At 42.6% G+C, this 16914-nt stretch overlaps 1 protein-coding gene across 1 annotated transcript in view; it reads right to left on the bottom strand.

Annotated features, from left to right (window-relative positions):
• Positions 1 to 16914, bottom strand: part of ZNF462 (zinc finger protein 462) — a 130533-nt gene that overhangs the window by 75522 nt on the left and 38097 nt on the right. Inside the window, 2 exon segments of the mRNA XM_002916448.4 lie at positions 2 to 1436; positions 1987 to 2236. Coding sequence (XP_002916494.4) covers positions 2 to 1436; positions 1987 to 2206 — 1655 coding nt within the window. The 5' untranslated portion in view covers positions 2207 to 2236.

Genomic DNA, 16914 nt, shown 5'->3' with positions numbered 1-16914 from the left:
NGGGGGTGGCGGCGGGGGCGGGGGCGGCGGCTGTTGCTGCTGCAAGGGATCCAGCAGGATTCCTGACTTTCTGCCGTTGATGCTTGAGTTCTCGTAAGACACGACGCCTTCGTTCAGGGAAGAAGAAATGCCTTCGCTCTGGGAATTCACAGCATCCCAATCTGACGTTGTACCCGTGTGACACTGTTTGTGAGCCCCGAGTTTCAACGAGCTCTTGCAAGTAAACGGACATTCGTCACATTTGTAGACGGCGGTCTTTCCGGACAAGTGGATGTTTTCTATGTGACGGGAGATGCTACGTCGATGCATAGTGAGGAAAGGACAAAAGGGGCACTGGAACCTATTCATGAACCTTCTAAATGGAATCCCCTTGGTCTCCAACAACTTGTTGCCATCTGAGCCCATCAGCTGCTCTGCAGACATGCCTGATGTCTGGTGATCCAAGGCATTCAGGCCATTCTCGCTGTCTATCTCATTCAACTCCTCATCAGAACTGGAGTCATTCAGCATGCTGTTAGTTTCCAGGTCAGCAGAGGAATTGGTCATGTCAGCCATTCCGTAACGCGATCTCTCCGCCAAGTTAACAAGGCCAGAGTTGTGAGGGGACTTCGGCTTCATCTGAGGGTAAGACATGGAGGGGAACTTGGAAGCGGACGAAGAATTGGGTCTCATGATGGAGTTGCTGATGGAGCCCCGGAAGTTGGAGACGTTAGTGCTGGGCATCTCCCGGCTCGCAGCATTCATGGACAGGTAGGTGGAATTGGAAGTGGGGCTGGGGGCGCTTTTGTTCTGCACGTCGGGGAGGTTAGTCCCTTCTTGCTGCTGTCGGAGGCTGGAAAGGATCTTGACCATGCTGCGGTGTTTCTTCATCATGTGGTCACACCAGCGCTCTCGGCGGGGGGTCTGGTAGCTGCACCATTCGCAGCAGAAGTTGCCTCGAGACTTGGTCAAAGGCTTGACCATGGACTCTAAGATGCTGCGCTCCACGACCTCTGCTGGCAGTTCCTTGCAGGGGTCCTGCAGGGACACGGGTGGGACCACGGGGTCTGGCATTGGAGCAGGGGCAGGGAGGGGAGCAGTGGTCTCCTTCAGATTGTTTTTGTGATACATCTTCTGATGCTTAATTATTCTCGCCCTCCTCGGTGACTTGTATGTGCAAAACTGGCAAGAGAAGACCTTTCCAAATCCCTCGTGCATCATGATATTATAATTTAAGGATCCTGGAACAGGGGGGCCCGCCGAACTCCCTTCAGCTTGAGCTCCGTGGACCTTCCTTGTGTGTTCGATGAGGAGGTTTTTGGACCTGAAGTAACGTACGCAGAACTTGCATTGAAAAAACTTGTTTGTTGGTTTGGGATTAGGGGCAATATGCTGACCGTAATATCCTGGACTATGGCCATAGTAGCTTCCGGCCCCCAGTGCGGTTGCATTTTGACCTAAAGAGAAAGCATCAGGTAGTAAGTGAGAACAGAAAAGCAAACAAAAGAGAATTGAGAAATTCCATCATGCAAAGCAATTTTTCTTTTCAATTATTCTTCATTAATACACATCACATTCAAAAGTCCTAACGTCTCCAGATGAGGCCCTGAAGAGTATTAATGAAGCACTAACGGACACACACTTACAGCTTCTCACAGATGACGACGCAGCGTTCAGCTTTAGAAACGATACTCCCCTCATCTCCCACTAACGTGCCCTACGGCTATAAAAAGACAGCATTTCACACACTGCGACGCCCATTCCAGAACTCTGCAAGATACGATCCTGTTCTCCCAATGGAAAGGAAACTAAGAGACATAAGGAAGCCAAAAGGACAATAACACAGGACACTCAAGAAGAGAAACATGATGCCCAAATCGCAAAAATGGCTCGCAGAGAGCAAGAAACTCTGAAGCAGCCACACATACCAAGACCCACAGCTACAGGCTGAACCTGGAGGAGCGTGACAGACTGTATCAGATATGCCGAGGATCGGTGAAGACCTACCTGATAAATCCTCTGCGATCGCAAATTCGTCCTTTATAGAAGAATACTCCACCTCCGTCTGATTACTGGCATTCATGGACCCGGATCGTGGCTCATTACCATTGTCTTCAGCAACGTCAGTTGGCTGCAGAAATGCCGTGTGCACATCCTGAATGTGCGCCTTGAGATCTTCGTACGATGGGGCTCTGAAGTCACAGCCATCACACTGGAGCACCTCCATGATCCGGGCCTACCTTCTCACATTAGGAACCTGCGACAGAAGTCAGAACACAGCACCGTAAGAGCTGCCCTCGTTGCCTATCCCAAGTCGATGGGGCTCCAAGTCCATGAACAGAAAAATCTCTAGTATCGGCAGATTTCTCTCACTGAACTTTGCCAGTTGGAACACCGGCCAAAGACACGCAACCAGACATAATAGGGATAGTGTCCTTGAGTTCATAACTTCAAAGGGGGGGGATCCAGATAAACATTTTCCAGTTTGATATAAATACATCTTCAAGTGCCATTTGTCAAGGAAACCCCTAACAGTTCAAAAGTTTTAGTAGTTTCTGAATTTCTTGGTAAGTCGATACTGATTTTGATTCTGGCTTGGACTCTTTTTTTTTTTTGAACTAGAATCTTCTCAGAAGTAAAGAGTATGTCTGTACTGAAAAAAGGTCAAATTTCAATCTTCGTTAGCTGTTTTAATATTAGAACATTGATGTTTCATTCCCAAATAGTAATATAGTATTGAATCTTGGACTGGTGGTATACAGAGCTTTTATTATGCCTTTTATTATTCTAGTATCTTAATTGATACTGGGGTACGCCTCTTTCCTCCTTCCCACGAACAGTTTAGTTGTGTGTGTGTGTGTGTGTGTGTGTGTGTGTGCATGTGTGTATGTGTTTCATAAGCTAAATGGTTATTTTACCTTTTACTACCTACCAATTATAACCTAACAGCTTCTCCAATCTAATTAGGTCATAAACTATTTCTCATGAGATTCTCCAACCACCAACTTCAGATGACAATCCAGTTTCTAGTTTAAGGTTGCACTTTGGTGCCTCGGTTTACATTAAGGTAACAGACACAGTTTTGAAGAGGGACTTCTAAGTCATGACTCTTTCTTTTCCTGCGGCTGTCCTTCACAAACGTGAAGTGTATACTTGCCTGCAAAAAGCCATAAACCTGGGGTAGAATAAAGCAAAACTTGCCCCAATTACCTTCACTCCGTTCTTCACTGTGTGACCAAGAAACATAGCTTCACACTAACTCAATGGAGAGGCTCACCATTAAGCAGTTAAAAATGTATTAGAAGGTGTAGTCTGTCCCATCCGTAATACATTTCTTGAGTTGAGATACCCAGTTATTATCTTCATCAGTGAGTGACTTCATTGAGCTCACCACAAACTCTTACCCAGTCACTGTAATCTAGAACCAGAAGTCCAAGAACTAAAACCAAAGCCAAATCTTTCTATACTTTTACTGTACAGCAACTTTCAATACTTTTATGGCAAAAGGTAAACTGTTTCTGCAGGAGGAACAAAGTCGAGTAATACGTCAAATGTAGAGAAAGCAGCCATGGTGGGTGGATTTTCTATGAAAGAATGCTCCTGCTGATAGCCTGCTAAAATACCTTCTGGCAAGTCCAGCTCTGGACAGACTGAGCTCCCAGAGTGAGACACAGATATTTACCTCCTCTTCTTTCACCCAGCAATTTATCCTTTTTCAATAAACACTGAACTGTGCACCAGAGTCTTTTCAGCTAACTAAGTCTCAATATTCGAGATACACAAGCTTTTATGCCTAAGCACCAACCCAAATTGTGTGGAAGAGGTTGCTATCAGCTCTGGATCAAATTACAGCAGTCACTGAGGCCCCACCCCACTTCTCCTTTCGCACAGTCCATTAGACCTGAAAACAAATTTTTCCATGGTGCAGACGACTCCTGCATTTAGAACACTTCACAGAAAAAAGCAGATCATCCAGTGTGCACTCCCCATCCCCCAAGCCTAGCCCTTTCATCTCAGCCAAACAAGCCACAGCTCTGCTGAATGTGTTTATCACACTTTCAAGAGATATGAGCTCCTGCGTCACTGAAGCTCTAAGACTCACTAAGCTGCCCTAGTCCTCTGAGCTTTAGGAGCAGCCATTTTAGCTCAGAGCTTCTCTTCCGTGCACAACATGGCTTCTCTGGGATTCTGCTAGGCTGACAATCAGAAATGAGCAGTAGAACAGGCTGGGCTCCTCCTATGCTCTTCTCCTCTCAACAAAGAATGAACTGTTTTCATTGCTTTCCGAAAAGCAGCACCTTTCTCCTCCTCAAATGTCATTCACCAAGATCTCCGAAGGTTCTTTTATCCCATGATTGATAAGCTTGTTCGTTAGTCCCAGCAGAGCTAACTGGTTATTGCAGGATGATCCTGGACCAGACCCTGTTCTACAGCAGGATTTGGGGGTGGGTTGGGGGGACCTCCAGAATGCCTTGGCTTCTTGGGAGTCGTCCTTCCACACACAGAAGACATACCATCCGACTCTGCTTGCCAGATTCCAAAGTCTAATGACCTTTGTTAATCACCAGCCAGTCTGTCTGCATCAGCGGACCCTGCCAACAGACACACCCTTCAACACAAAGGCTGTAGCTATTCCTTTTAAAAGAGGTTCTCTGAAAGCTCCATTGTGTAGCCCGAGAGGAAAACAAAATCTCTTCCCTTCAAAACTTCAAGCCTTTAGAAATAATGCAACAAAAGGCTTTCTGCTGTGTGTCTTTTGGAAATTTTGAGCCTGGTTTGCACAACATCAACAAAAATTATGGTTCTGCACAAGGAAAGCAGGGCCCCTTCAGCATTAAGTCATCCACCCAGACACGAAATTCATCTCTCTATGCAGTTCTCTAATATCTTGGTGTGTCTTCGGAAGCTGTTATCAAGGATTCTAACTTCGCTGGATGCAAACACAAACCAACAGTCTCCTTGTTCTGCTACAAAGGAGATTAAAGGGTCATGAGATGAGGGGAAAAAAAAAAACCCACCGATTTGGAAAAAGAAGAGATGATGAAAGTGATTTCCTAATGGGTTCTAGCTTTAATGTTGTTGCAGTCTCTACCTCAAAAATAGCTCAGAGCCTTAGAAGAGGTTAATCTCCAGGCTGCTGAGACAACCGGCGTCAGGTACAGCGGAGGGGCCTTCAATGTGATGTCTGCACCAAGCACGGAAAGGAGGACGGAGCCTCCTGTGAAAGCCATTCTGCCTTTGTGTACACAGTTCTCCTGAAGACGCTGACAGAAGAAGAAAACAGAAATTTCCAGCATGGCCTCAACAAGCAAAGACACAGAAACTCGATGTGTTGATGAGACCGAGGCCACGCACACGTGCAAAAAGTCAAAGCAGGAGGAGAAGAAAGGAATGGGAGAGCACAGGAGACAAAGAAAACCAGATCCGAGGATGACCCATCCATCAACCACGCTATGTTTTCACAGCAGATGGTAATCCTCTGAGAAACCCACAACCAGGGGAAAGAGGAGAAAAAGCTCTGTGTATCTGACTGCTTCACCCACCCAGAAAGAGCAGCAACCCTCAAAGACAGCTAGATGCCGATCTGCTCCAAAATTATGATTTAAAGCTAAAAGCCCTGATCTCCTATCGACTTACTTCATTTAAAAATACTGTCATAATGAGATTAGCAATACTTTTTTTTTTCACACTGACCCAATCAGCAAAATCAAAAGCAGAAGAGGAAGCTTCGCAACTAACTAAAAAGAAATGCTATTTCAGAAGGTCATGGGGTGAGTCTACAAATCAAACAAGCACCCCCATGTCCTAACCCCTCCCCCCCCCAGGCAGTATTCCCAGGCCCCTCAAGGTCAAATAGGCATAGAAGACCAGACTCTAAGCACCAGCCACGAGGAGATGTGCTCGGGGACTATGGATTCATTCTCTAATACCCTAGTGCTGAACGTGATCAGTCCTCCCAACACGCACGAAACTCCCCCAGACCATGCGAATTATTCAGTGCTCTTCAGTACCACTTATTACCCATGGCCAGTTTGTTCCGTTTCCATTTCTACTTTGGGGATGTCACAAGGTGGGGTTTGGATGAGAACCCCTAAATCCAATTCTCCGCATCTGACAAATGCTTGAAGACATCCGTTAAAGAAAACCCAGAGATCTTGCTCCAGATCTGGATTATACACTTGAGAAAGGGGAAAGGGAGTGTGGACACAGTCTGCTCTCTCGTTTACACCAGCTGCACACCCACTTTCTGTGTTCAGGATCCCGGGGAGCCATCATGCCTCGGTGACGGTGAGAGGGGACAACCCGCAGCTTCACAGTGTGTCCTTCTCCTGCTCACAGCCCAGACGTACCTGGAGAGGGGGAGGCACCCTTGATGGTTCACGGTGTTCTCACCACCCGGCCACCATCAACCCTCGCCCAGGGCAGCTTGACGATCCCTGTTCTCCAGGTGTGCATAAACATGGTCTTCAAGTCAAAGTCCCAACTGTCTACAGGAAGTGCCCGAATTAAAACCTGCAGGCCTTGCCTGGATCAAGCCTGTTCTCTGACTGAAGGACTGCAGACCAGAAATAAAGCCGGGAAGCGCCACGGCCACAGGGATTCAGCGGCAACTAATTATAACCTTCAAAGCCTTTGAGAAATAGAATCAGAAACACCATAAGGTGCTTTTCCTCTGTCCACTCCAGAAACCTAGTTTCATTTCTAAGACACCGAGCTCCCCAGTTCTCCTGCATCACAATTCTAATAAAAGGTCTGAGTTCGCACCTGTTGTTTGTGCTTCTCCTACTTTCCAATGAATGGAAAAACCAATTATCCCAGGACTGGTAGTGAAATGCATCAACTCAGGAATAGTGCAGCTAGAAAAACAGAAACATCAGGAACCTGAAGATCACTCTACGAACGTAGATCGGAAACAGCCGACAGGGTGAGGTCAAAGAGCTGGGGGCAGGGAGGGTGTTAGGAGGTTAGCATTTCTAACTGTAAACCCCAGCACTGCCATGGTTTGGGAGGAAGGAAGAATTTTCAAGCTGAGGATGCAAAAGGGGGGGAACCCACTAACTCATGCACTTGGTGGAGGTGGGTCGGTACTCTGACAACAAGGGGTGTTCTCCATCACTACTTATCACTTACCCTTATCACGGTCAAAGTGGGAGTTCTAGTAATTTAAAAATCATTTAAAGCATCTTTCCAAAAGAGACTGAGGTGAACCTTCTTTTCAGGAACAGGAACAGTAGTTGCAGGATCAAGGTGATAAATGCAAACGAAGACTATCTCTTTCTCTCTCTATATGTATGAAATTAATTAATTTTACTGATTTAATTTGACCTCAGATATGAGCATGTACACTCCAAACTTGACAGGGACTCTACCAGAGCACAATCAGCCCCTTCCGAAGAAGTACAAATGATTTATGTACTCCCCCCATGCTTAGTTAACAAACTAATAATAATAAAATAAGCCAGCAAAATAAACCAACAAAGGACTCCGGACAGCAAGCTATCTCCATCGATCCCATAGCATTCGGGACCACTATAGATCCTGGCTCGCCATGTGGTGTCTTCAAATGTCCTATCCAATGTTTATACTGTTTGCCTCATGATCTAAGCAGTTCTGTGTACTCTTGGCAATTCACCACACTAATGAAAGGTTTAACATATCAGGGAGGATAAATAATTAAGGAATTCAGAAGGGAGACACAGCTGTTCTTCAAAACCAAATTTTCAGAAGAGAAAGGATTAATTTGCAATCACATATGTAACCCCCAATATGAGACTGAATTTAAATGCTAGCAGAGAAATACCAGGAGGCCCTGAGTCCTGCCAATGCACGTCGCCTCTGTTCTGTGTGGTCAGCCCGGTCCATCTGTGGACCTTGTACATCAGCACAAGTCTGAAGCAGGCAACGTGCAGATTAATAACCCACTCGTTTTCTGGCCAATGATGGTCCTTTGCAGGTAATCTCTTGTTTTAGCTTTGCTCTGCATAAAGTTTTCAAGTGTTACAGGGCATGTTGAGTAGTATTTCATAACAGATGCCTTTGGGATCATCATTAAAATGAGACGAGCATCCAGGGATGTAATCTAAGTGACTAAAAAAACTGTCAGATATGTAAATAAGCAATTCTGGCTGAGTGACCTGTTATGAAGGCAGGTAGTGAGTGTCTAATACAGAAAGAGATAGTACATACCTTCTGGAGAATTCATGCATTCCTTTGCAATGATATAAGGCTAATTGAGGCCAACAGGCCAATCGGCAGCCTGCCAGCTCTCCTGTCCTTAGAAAAGGAAGCGTGTGATTTGAACAAGGAGATAAAAGAGGAGAGAAGGGACTAGAAAAGAAAGGGAGGAAGCAGGGTGGTATCTCAGTAGCTTTAGACTTCATTGTCTGTAAAGGGGAACCTGCAGTCCGCCAGATAAGTCTAATTCTGAGAAGCGTCCTGACAATATTCTCCTTGAGAAACAAAACAAACCAAGACGCCCCCTTCACACCAAAACGCTCAAAACGCAATGGTGACAAACGAGACCCCAGCTCATCTTGCTCTTCCAGATGACGGAAAGCCATTCTTGGTGTTGAACGAAGTCTCTGAAATGTCATGGGCCCATCAGGAAGTTCCCTGGAAACTCTGAGGCCATTCTTGCCCTGGCACTGAGAACAAGAGATAACGGATTTCTCTCCTGGGGGGCCAGTCCGCACCCAAACGGCAGAGACGGAAAATCATGGTGTTCCCCTAGAGACTCTCAGAATGCTGGCTGGGTTTCCACAGACACTTTTCACACTACAAGAACTCTCATTATCAAAATGGCAAAATTAAAGGGAAGTTGCAGATACGCGGCTGGGTCTTCATTACAGAACTGATGGAGACGCAGAGTAAGCAGACGCTGGAGTGAAAGTCATCTTTCACATCGTAAGAGACCACGCCAGGCATGGAGGAGTCCCTCCTCTGTGGCTGGGAGAGCCTGACTGACCTCAGGAGTTGAGCATGTCTTTGCAGCTGTAACCGTCCCTGGCGCAGGTCTGGCCAACCACACACAGTCTAAATTCCACAGTTTCAGTTACTGAATCCAGACACCATTTTAACAATTTACCTTGTTCTCTATTACCGCTCAGAGAAGAAGAGAACAAAACAAAACAGAAAACTGGGGTATGGCAGTTGACTTGTGGAGAGGATAAGAAAGTTTTGCTATAAGAACTCTTTGAGGTAGGAGAAAAGCCCACAAGAATCCCAATGTAATCCCTCAGACACCTGCACATTGCCTTCTGTACACGGTTCGCTCAGAAAATTCAGACAAGTCACTTCCTTCAGATGTGAATTATCCCAAGTTCGCCCCTATCCGTGGAGCGCAAGGGCCGGATCCAAGCGCTGCAACGACCTTTCCAGCCTCATTTTTTTGTATCTGACAAAACTGACTAAACGAGCCTGGCACCTGGGTCTGCCTGTCTTTCTCCAAACCCTGGTTCCTGATCTAACTAACCCTTCAGGATGAAAGCCGTCAGCAGACTCCTTTCTAGAAAGGTAAACAATGGCAGGGCCTACGTGAATCACAAACACATTCAGATCCTCCTGACCAAGGAGACTGTGGGCTGGGTTTTTTGCTTTGTTTTGTTTTCCTTTTCTCCTCTTGGCCTCCACCTACAGCAGAAGCTATCAGAGGCTGTCCTTCCTCCTTGCTAAGCTAACCAGCTGGCCCATTCACATCCATTGGTTGTTCCAACAAATTAATAGAATCCTATAATAGGAAAAACACAGTATGTGTTTATGTATGGAACTGGCAAATACCCAAGAATTAGGAATTAAAAAAAAAAGACAGGCAAGGAATTTTTCTCTTGCAATGTCCAATTTACTTTTAGCAAGTAAGTTTACTCCTAATAACCAATGCACCCCTAAACTTCTATTTTTTTAAAATATTTTTTATTATATTATGTTAATCACCATACAGTACATCCCTGGCTTTTGATGTAAAGTTCGATGATTCATTAGTTGCGTATAACACCCAGTGCACCATGCAATACGCGCCCTCCTTACTACCCATCACCAGCCTATCCCATTCCCCCACCCCTCCCCTCTGAAGCCCTCAGTTTGTTTCTCAGAGTCCACAGGCTCTCATGCTTCACTCCCCCCTCTGATTACCCCCCCCTTTCTTTATCCCTTTCTTCTCCTACCTAACCCCTAAACTTCTAAACAGAAAGTTAAGACATCTGTCAACCCAACAGTAGAATTTATCACCATGTGAAAACACTAGAATGCTCCAGTACTCTGCCAAGCCCCACATTCCATAAACCCTTAATGATAAATCGAATTTTTGCCCAACAAATTTAGTTTTTTCAGCTTATTCACTATTGGGTTGCTCTAAAAAGAAAGAAAGAAAAGAAAGAAAGAAGGAGAGAAAGAAAAGAAAAGAAAAGAAAAGAAAAGAAAAGAAAAGAAAAGAAAGAAAAGAGATGACGAGGATACAGAAATGCCTATCCAGCAAGTGAAAGAATGTTTACAGCAGGTGTGATGACTCTTGCCTGTCACCTTCACCCTGAGCGAGTCTTTCGAAGCTTTTACTGGCACATTTTGCTAAATGAAGAAGTTAGATTATGATATTCAACCTTTTTATACAAAAAGGGAGTGTTTTACAAGTTTTCCTTCTCATCTCTGAAAGAATTTTTTTTCTGACTTAATTCACTCCTTTACTTTTATTATTATTCAGAGACAAATGTGCAGTTTTATACGGCTGATGCCTCATCATCGAAGTCTGGGCTCAAAGATTCTAACCTCTAAGAGGCATTCCCTGACACCTCCATCTAACATTTGCCCACCCCCTTGACCCCCCCATGAAATCAAGCCCCCTCTCCACAACCCTGACCACACTCACTTTCTCTCTACCACATTCTATTGCTTTATTTCCTTCACTGCGGACAAGACGCCCGTTTGTGGTCTGTCTTCCTCTAAAACATAAGCACCCTGAAAGCAAGTCCATGCCTGTCTACTCGTGTTGGTATCTTCAGCACTGGGGACAGTTCACACAATGGGTTCAGCAAATGTGTTGAATGAATGAATGAGTCAGAGCTTCTGAAGATTCCAGTCAAACATAAAAAGAGTGGTCCTGAGAATTAGATTCTTCTACTAAACCTATGTTAGCACAGAGCAGTGGTGGTCCAAACCAGGAGCAATTTTGCCTATCCCCCCCTCCCCAGGCTAGGGATATTTGAGAGTTTCTGAAGATATTTTTGGCTCTCACAACCAGAGACTGGGGTGTTATTGGCATCTAATGGGTAGAGGCCAAGGATGTGGCTGAACATTCCACAAAGCACCGGACAGTCCCCACAACAAAGAATGATCTGGTCTAAAATGTCAATAGCACAGAAGTTGGAAATTTTTCACAAGTGGTTGGTCTGTGGGTCATTTTCAATCTCTGTATATAACCCACCTGCCTTTGTAGCCCTTCCACGGGGTCCTGGCCAGGGAACCTCTGAACTAGATGATCAGCAAATTTTCTCCCAGCTCAAAGATTTTATGATTCTATGATTCTAAATGATCTGGTAGTCTTCATGTCACAGATCATGGGTTTTTAGTTTTATTTTTCTGATTTGGGTATTTTACTAAAAATTTTTCAAGAAAAAAAATGTAAGATGAAGGTGAGTGACTGGTCCATCTTTCTTCAGTGATAAGGCCCTTGCACTGTTGATGATCCCATGCATGGGCTTTGAGGGTAAGGGGTCAATGTCATTAAAAATGTCAAGTTCTACACTTAACATGTGGCCTCCAACTAAAATTTCTGTGGAAAACATAATGCACATTTCTGCTCTTCAATATGTAAAATTATCTTCTTTCAAAGAGATGGGGCCCCAGGCTACTCAGAATCAGTCTTCAGAGGACAAGTCATGTGTTCCTTTTGGTTCTTACACCCCCAGGGCCCAGCACAGGTCTGGTCCTGATGAGAATTGTTGGACGCCTGACTGTGCACATGCCTGCTTTTGAGGAGAAGATATGCCAGGGGTACCAACGGAAAGCTAAACATTTAGGAACCTAAGCAATTCCAGAGAACCTCCAGAAAAACAAAACTTAGTGTTATACAACACTCCTCCCCACTCCAACTAATGAAACTCAAGAAGCCACATCATAATGATTCGCTAACTCCTAGGGTACAAGGAACTCTAAGTCTTCACCTGTCTTTGTATTTGCGTAAGTGACCATCTTCCTTTTCCTCATCACCCATGGGGAAGGTTCTCTGACGGCATCATGCCACCCATATATTTATAACACTGTTAAGCTTCCCTGAACTGATGTGACACTTGGAATCATCACTTGGGGCTATTCTTGAGACTATTTGGTTATCTTCCCTCCACAAAAACCTTTTAATTCTTGTTTGCAAGGATTCTGGAAAGCCTGAGGAAAAATTCTCCCCTATAGCTCAAAACTGTATAAACATTTTCAGTGGAGGCAAGTATAACGGAATTAGGTAGGAGCAGAATTTTCTCTCCTCCATGTCCCTGACAAATACTGAAGCAATATATTACCCATACCTTCCTTAAGCCAAACGGAAGAATTCACTCTAAAAGTTAATTACCTATCGGTTCATAATGTCCACTAGAGAGGAAATCTCAAAGACCATGTGAATCAACCTGGTCCAATGTCTTCACTTTTTAGGTAGGGAAACTGAGGCCTCATGAAAAAAGAACCTGCCCAGGGCTTCTAGAACACAAATTCTCTGAAGCCAGGAAAAAAAAAAATCTTTCCAATTCCATAATTTGAGAAAGGACATCAGCAGTAACCACACTATAAATGTTATTCAGTTCATTAATAGCTATTCACACTTAAAGTCCATGCCCCATATATCCTCACTCACAAGAGCCTTTCTTTACTGGGGAGGCCGTTTCCAGAATAACGTCCCGTTTCCTCTGCTCAAATTCTACACTCAGGAGAGTAACTGAAAAGGTGCAAAATCCATCGTCTGCAGTTTGTTCAAAGACCTTCTTAGGCATGCAAACAGCGTGTTCCTACTTTGGAAACACGTTTGGAAGACTGAAAGTTGCTGACAAAGGTATACACAGAAGAACAAGAGCTATAACACTGAATTATCTTTCTTCAGAATCCAACCTCATGGAATGGAGCAAGGTTACGTCGTAGCTTTATGCCTGCCAAATCTACCCCATGAGAAACACCGTCTTGTTTCTTATGGAAAATGTGCACTGCCAACAAAGTCACTGAAGAGGCCAGCTGAATGCGTCTTAGGGGTATCTGGAAATACCAGGGTCAGTTTTTTTAAAACGGGAAGGAGAAGAGCAGTCAGTTGGACAAATGCCTGGCAAGGAAGCCAGCCTTCTCATGGCACATCTAGTGTGTGGCTTGGACCAATTAATTCCAGAACATTGCTGATACCAGGTTTTACTTCAAATTATGTGTGATGTTCTGAAACCAACCAGAACTTGGAATATTCCACCTCATTTACATATATACGTATGTATGTACCGATCTTCTATTTATCTCTATTCCTAGTAAACATCTATACTCATTACTGGATATGAAAAAGTTAATGCATCAGAAAGGCTGGGAATCATCTTTAGCTTTTTAAATATTCTCCATAAGGGTCTCTTAGAAAGGGTTCCTTATTGTAACGAAGAGAATGGTTTAGAAATCAAGAAGATGCTGAGATCTCTACGTTTCTTCATGGTTTCCTCTCTATAGAATACTTTTACTTACATTTTTAGGGTCCAAGTAATCCCCATCATTTAGGACAATGATTCTCAAAGGGAGGGTTGTTAGACCAGTAGCCTCAGCATCATCCAAGAGTTTGTTAGAAATTAGTTCTCACGTTCCACTCCAGACTTAATATGTCAGAAAGGGCCCAGCAATCTGTATTTTAACAAGCCCTTAGGGAGACTCTGATTAAGCTCAAATCTTCCTTTCTATGAAACAGTGTATGCTACAATGGTAAATCCCCTTCTCCAGTGTGAGGGGAACTTTACTTCTAAATGCTGGTCATTGAATGACTACAATAATAGCTCTGCAGTCTTCAAAGAGCCTAAGAGAGGATGGATGTTTGCAAATATTTTACTTCTTATTTAGCAATTAATGGGAAAACACTAAGTTGCAGAATCCAGCATCAGAAGAGCACACTCATAAAAGGCAGAGTTCCTGTCTTTGAAACAGTGAATACTGTGGCCAATACAATGCTGGTATTGATATCCATCTCCCATAAAAACTTCAGAACAGTTCATGACATGGTGTCCTTGATATCTGTAAAGTGGGATGTGGCAATGCACAAAGGAAAGAATTAGAGTATTTTACCGAGAAAATACTAAGAGCTGGGTAAATCTTCAAAACCCGAAATCATCTTCCTTGACAGGAGGCTTTCATGATCAAAAATCTTATTAGAAAACACCTCCAAACTTGGTGTGGTTATTTGATTATCACACCAAAGCTAGGGTGCAGAGCTAAATCTGAAGTAAGAATCAACATCTGAAAACACAGATGTGTTTGGAAATCCCTCAAAGGAAGGATATTGCTTTAAGCTAACCAAGGGACTCCCAGAAAAAATGGTGGCTAATTGTCTCAAACTGCAAACAAAGGCTTGGTTGAAGGAAAAGAAGGACAACATAAACAAAGGGGAAAAAAGTTTGGCGACACCAAAGCAACAGACCGATGGGGCCCTCAAATCAAAAGTAGGACTTAGAGCTTAGAATTACAGAGTTCAGAGATAAAATTCATCAACTGTGTCTTGCCCAGGAACCTAACCACGGGACCATGGTAGACTGCTCAAGGGGCAAAGAAGTTAAGCCAGCCCATCAAGATCCAAACTCAGGCTCTGAAAGTAGAATCGAGCAGGACTCAAGGAGAAAATTTAAAGAGATATTGCTCTTACTCGTTGGGAGCCAAGAGCAGGTTCTGATAGTTATGTCCCAACCAGAGATAAATCAGAAAAAAATGAACACAGGTTAAAAAAAAAAGTAATAGAAAGAAACGGTATGGAAAAGACCAATGAATAATCTATTTTGAAAGAACAGAACGCAGAAGAAAATTACATACAACAATTAACAGAAATACTATGAAAGAGGAGATCAAAGATAAGATGATAAGACATCAGAATGAGATGAAAGGGAAGCTGGCAGTTGAAGAAAGAAACTGACAACAAAAATAGTACCACTGCACAACCAATAAATATATTAAAGTAAAAAGAGACAAAATACACAAACCAAAAACAAAGTTGATGATGTGGAAAACAGTCTTCAAAAAACTGCACAAAATGCAGAGGAAAAGGACAAGCAGATGAAAGTAGGTAGAGAAGATGACAGATAAGAAGGTTTGACAACAGAGATCCAACACACAGATAAAAGGTATTCTAGAAGTAGACAGCAAAACAAAACAGAGCAAAACAAAATATGCTCAAATCTGTGATAGGAAATAATTTTGTTGAAATAAAGAAATATCTGACATTCCGGGAAAATGTAACACAGAATCATCAAAATGAGACATCTTGGTAGAGTTTACAGAATTTCAAGAGTAAACACTGACTGCCATAAAATTGAGACACTTTAAAATTAGTCAATTACGGGGGGGAAATTCGGGACTTTTTCACAGGAACATTCAGTGACAGAAAGCAGTGAAGGGATGTCTACAGAGGCTTAAGAAAGAGAGAGGAGGGAGCATCTTTAGTATTTAGTTCCCAACTAACTTTGCAACCATGTATAAAAGTAATAAGAAAGCATTTTCCAAGCAGCAGAGTCAAGGGATGCTGCACTTACTAATAACTCTCCTTCCATGTCTACTCAATGATGGAAGATACCCAACCAAGGGAAGTTTCAAAATCAAGATCTCAAGAATATGGAACACAGAGATAAATTGAAGATTGAGCACTGAGTCCTCTTTCATCTAGAACTAAGACTGAATAATTCATAATAAATGCAAAACAAGATTACAAACCCTTCAATGTAATAATTGTAATAACAATAAATCATCCCATAGAATAACAATAAAATTGCATAGAATTGGGAAAAATCCTTAAGCATAATAACAGAAACAAAGAGGGAGGCATTAGAGGATAAATGAAAGTGGGAGAAAATTCTCAACTTTCATAGTAGCACATAAGAAAAAATACTAGATATTGCTTCCTTCTGAAGTTAATAAATCTCCAAGTAAAGGTATAAAGCACATTAAAGTTAAAAATTTAATCAGTAACAAAAATAAAATGACAATGTAGCTTTTAATTTTTCTAACCAACACAAACCGTGTAGTAAGAGATGAGGACAAAGGACATTGCACAGAAATATACTAGTAATGAAATTAATTAGAATCAAGTATGTATGTTATATCACTAAAAGCAATCTGGATAAATCCTCCCATGGAAAATATCCCCAGAGTAGATTCAAAGTCAGATTCTAATTCCATTTGGTCTATAAGAGACACACATAGTAAAAAGACAAAAAAGTTTGAAAGTTGTAATAATGTAAAAGATAACATCAAGGAAAGAAAAAGTAAATCATGATTAATATTATTCAAAGTTAAACTCTCAAGAAAGCTTTTGGGCCTACCTTTAATTGTTAAAGAAAATTAAGGATAAAAAGCAGAAAATTTTCACAATATAAAGGAAAATAAATTATAATTATAGAAATTGAAAGATGAACACTTAATGTAAAAAAGTATAATCCACAATGAAGATTTATCCTGAATATTTATGGCCCCCTAGCATCACCAAATAAAGGCACAAAATGGCAACAAATAAAAGAAGAAATAGACATAAGTACTTAATAGAGTAAATGAGGAAAGCTAACTAAGAATAGTCAGAATTCAGTTAAGGGATACATTTCAAATTCTATATCCTAGATATAGAAAACACATTTTCATTTCAAGCAACTGCGGGACATTACAAATATTTTCAAATGCCCATGGAGCTTTACAGGAGTCTATCATGTCAGAATTAGGAGGCAATAAATTAGAAACAGAAAAAAAAAG

Source organism: Ailuropoda melanoleuca, chromosome 7 (assembly GCF_002007445.2).
Source record: "Ailuropoda melanoleuca isolate Jingjing chromosome 7, ASM200744v2, whole genome shotgun sequence".
NCBI lineage: Eukaryota > Metazoa > Chordata > Mammalia > Carnivora > Ursidae > Ailuropoda > Ailuropoda melanoleuca.
The sequence above is the reverse complement of the archived record's forward strand: the minus strand, read 5'-3'. Positions and strand labels throughout refer to the sequence as shown.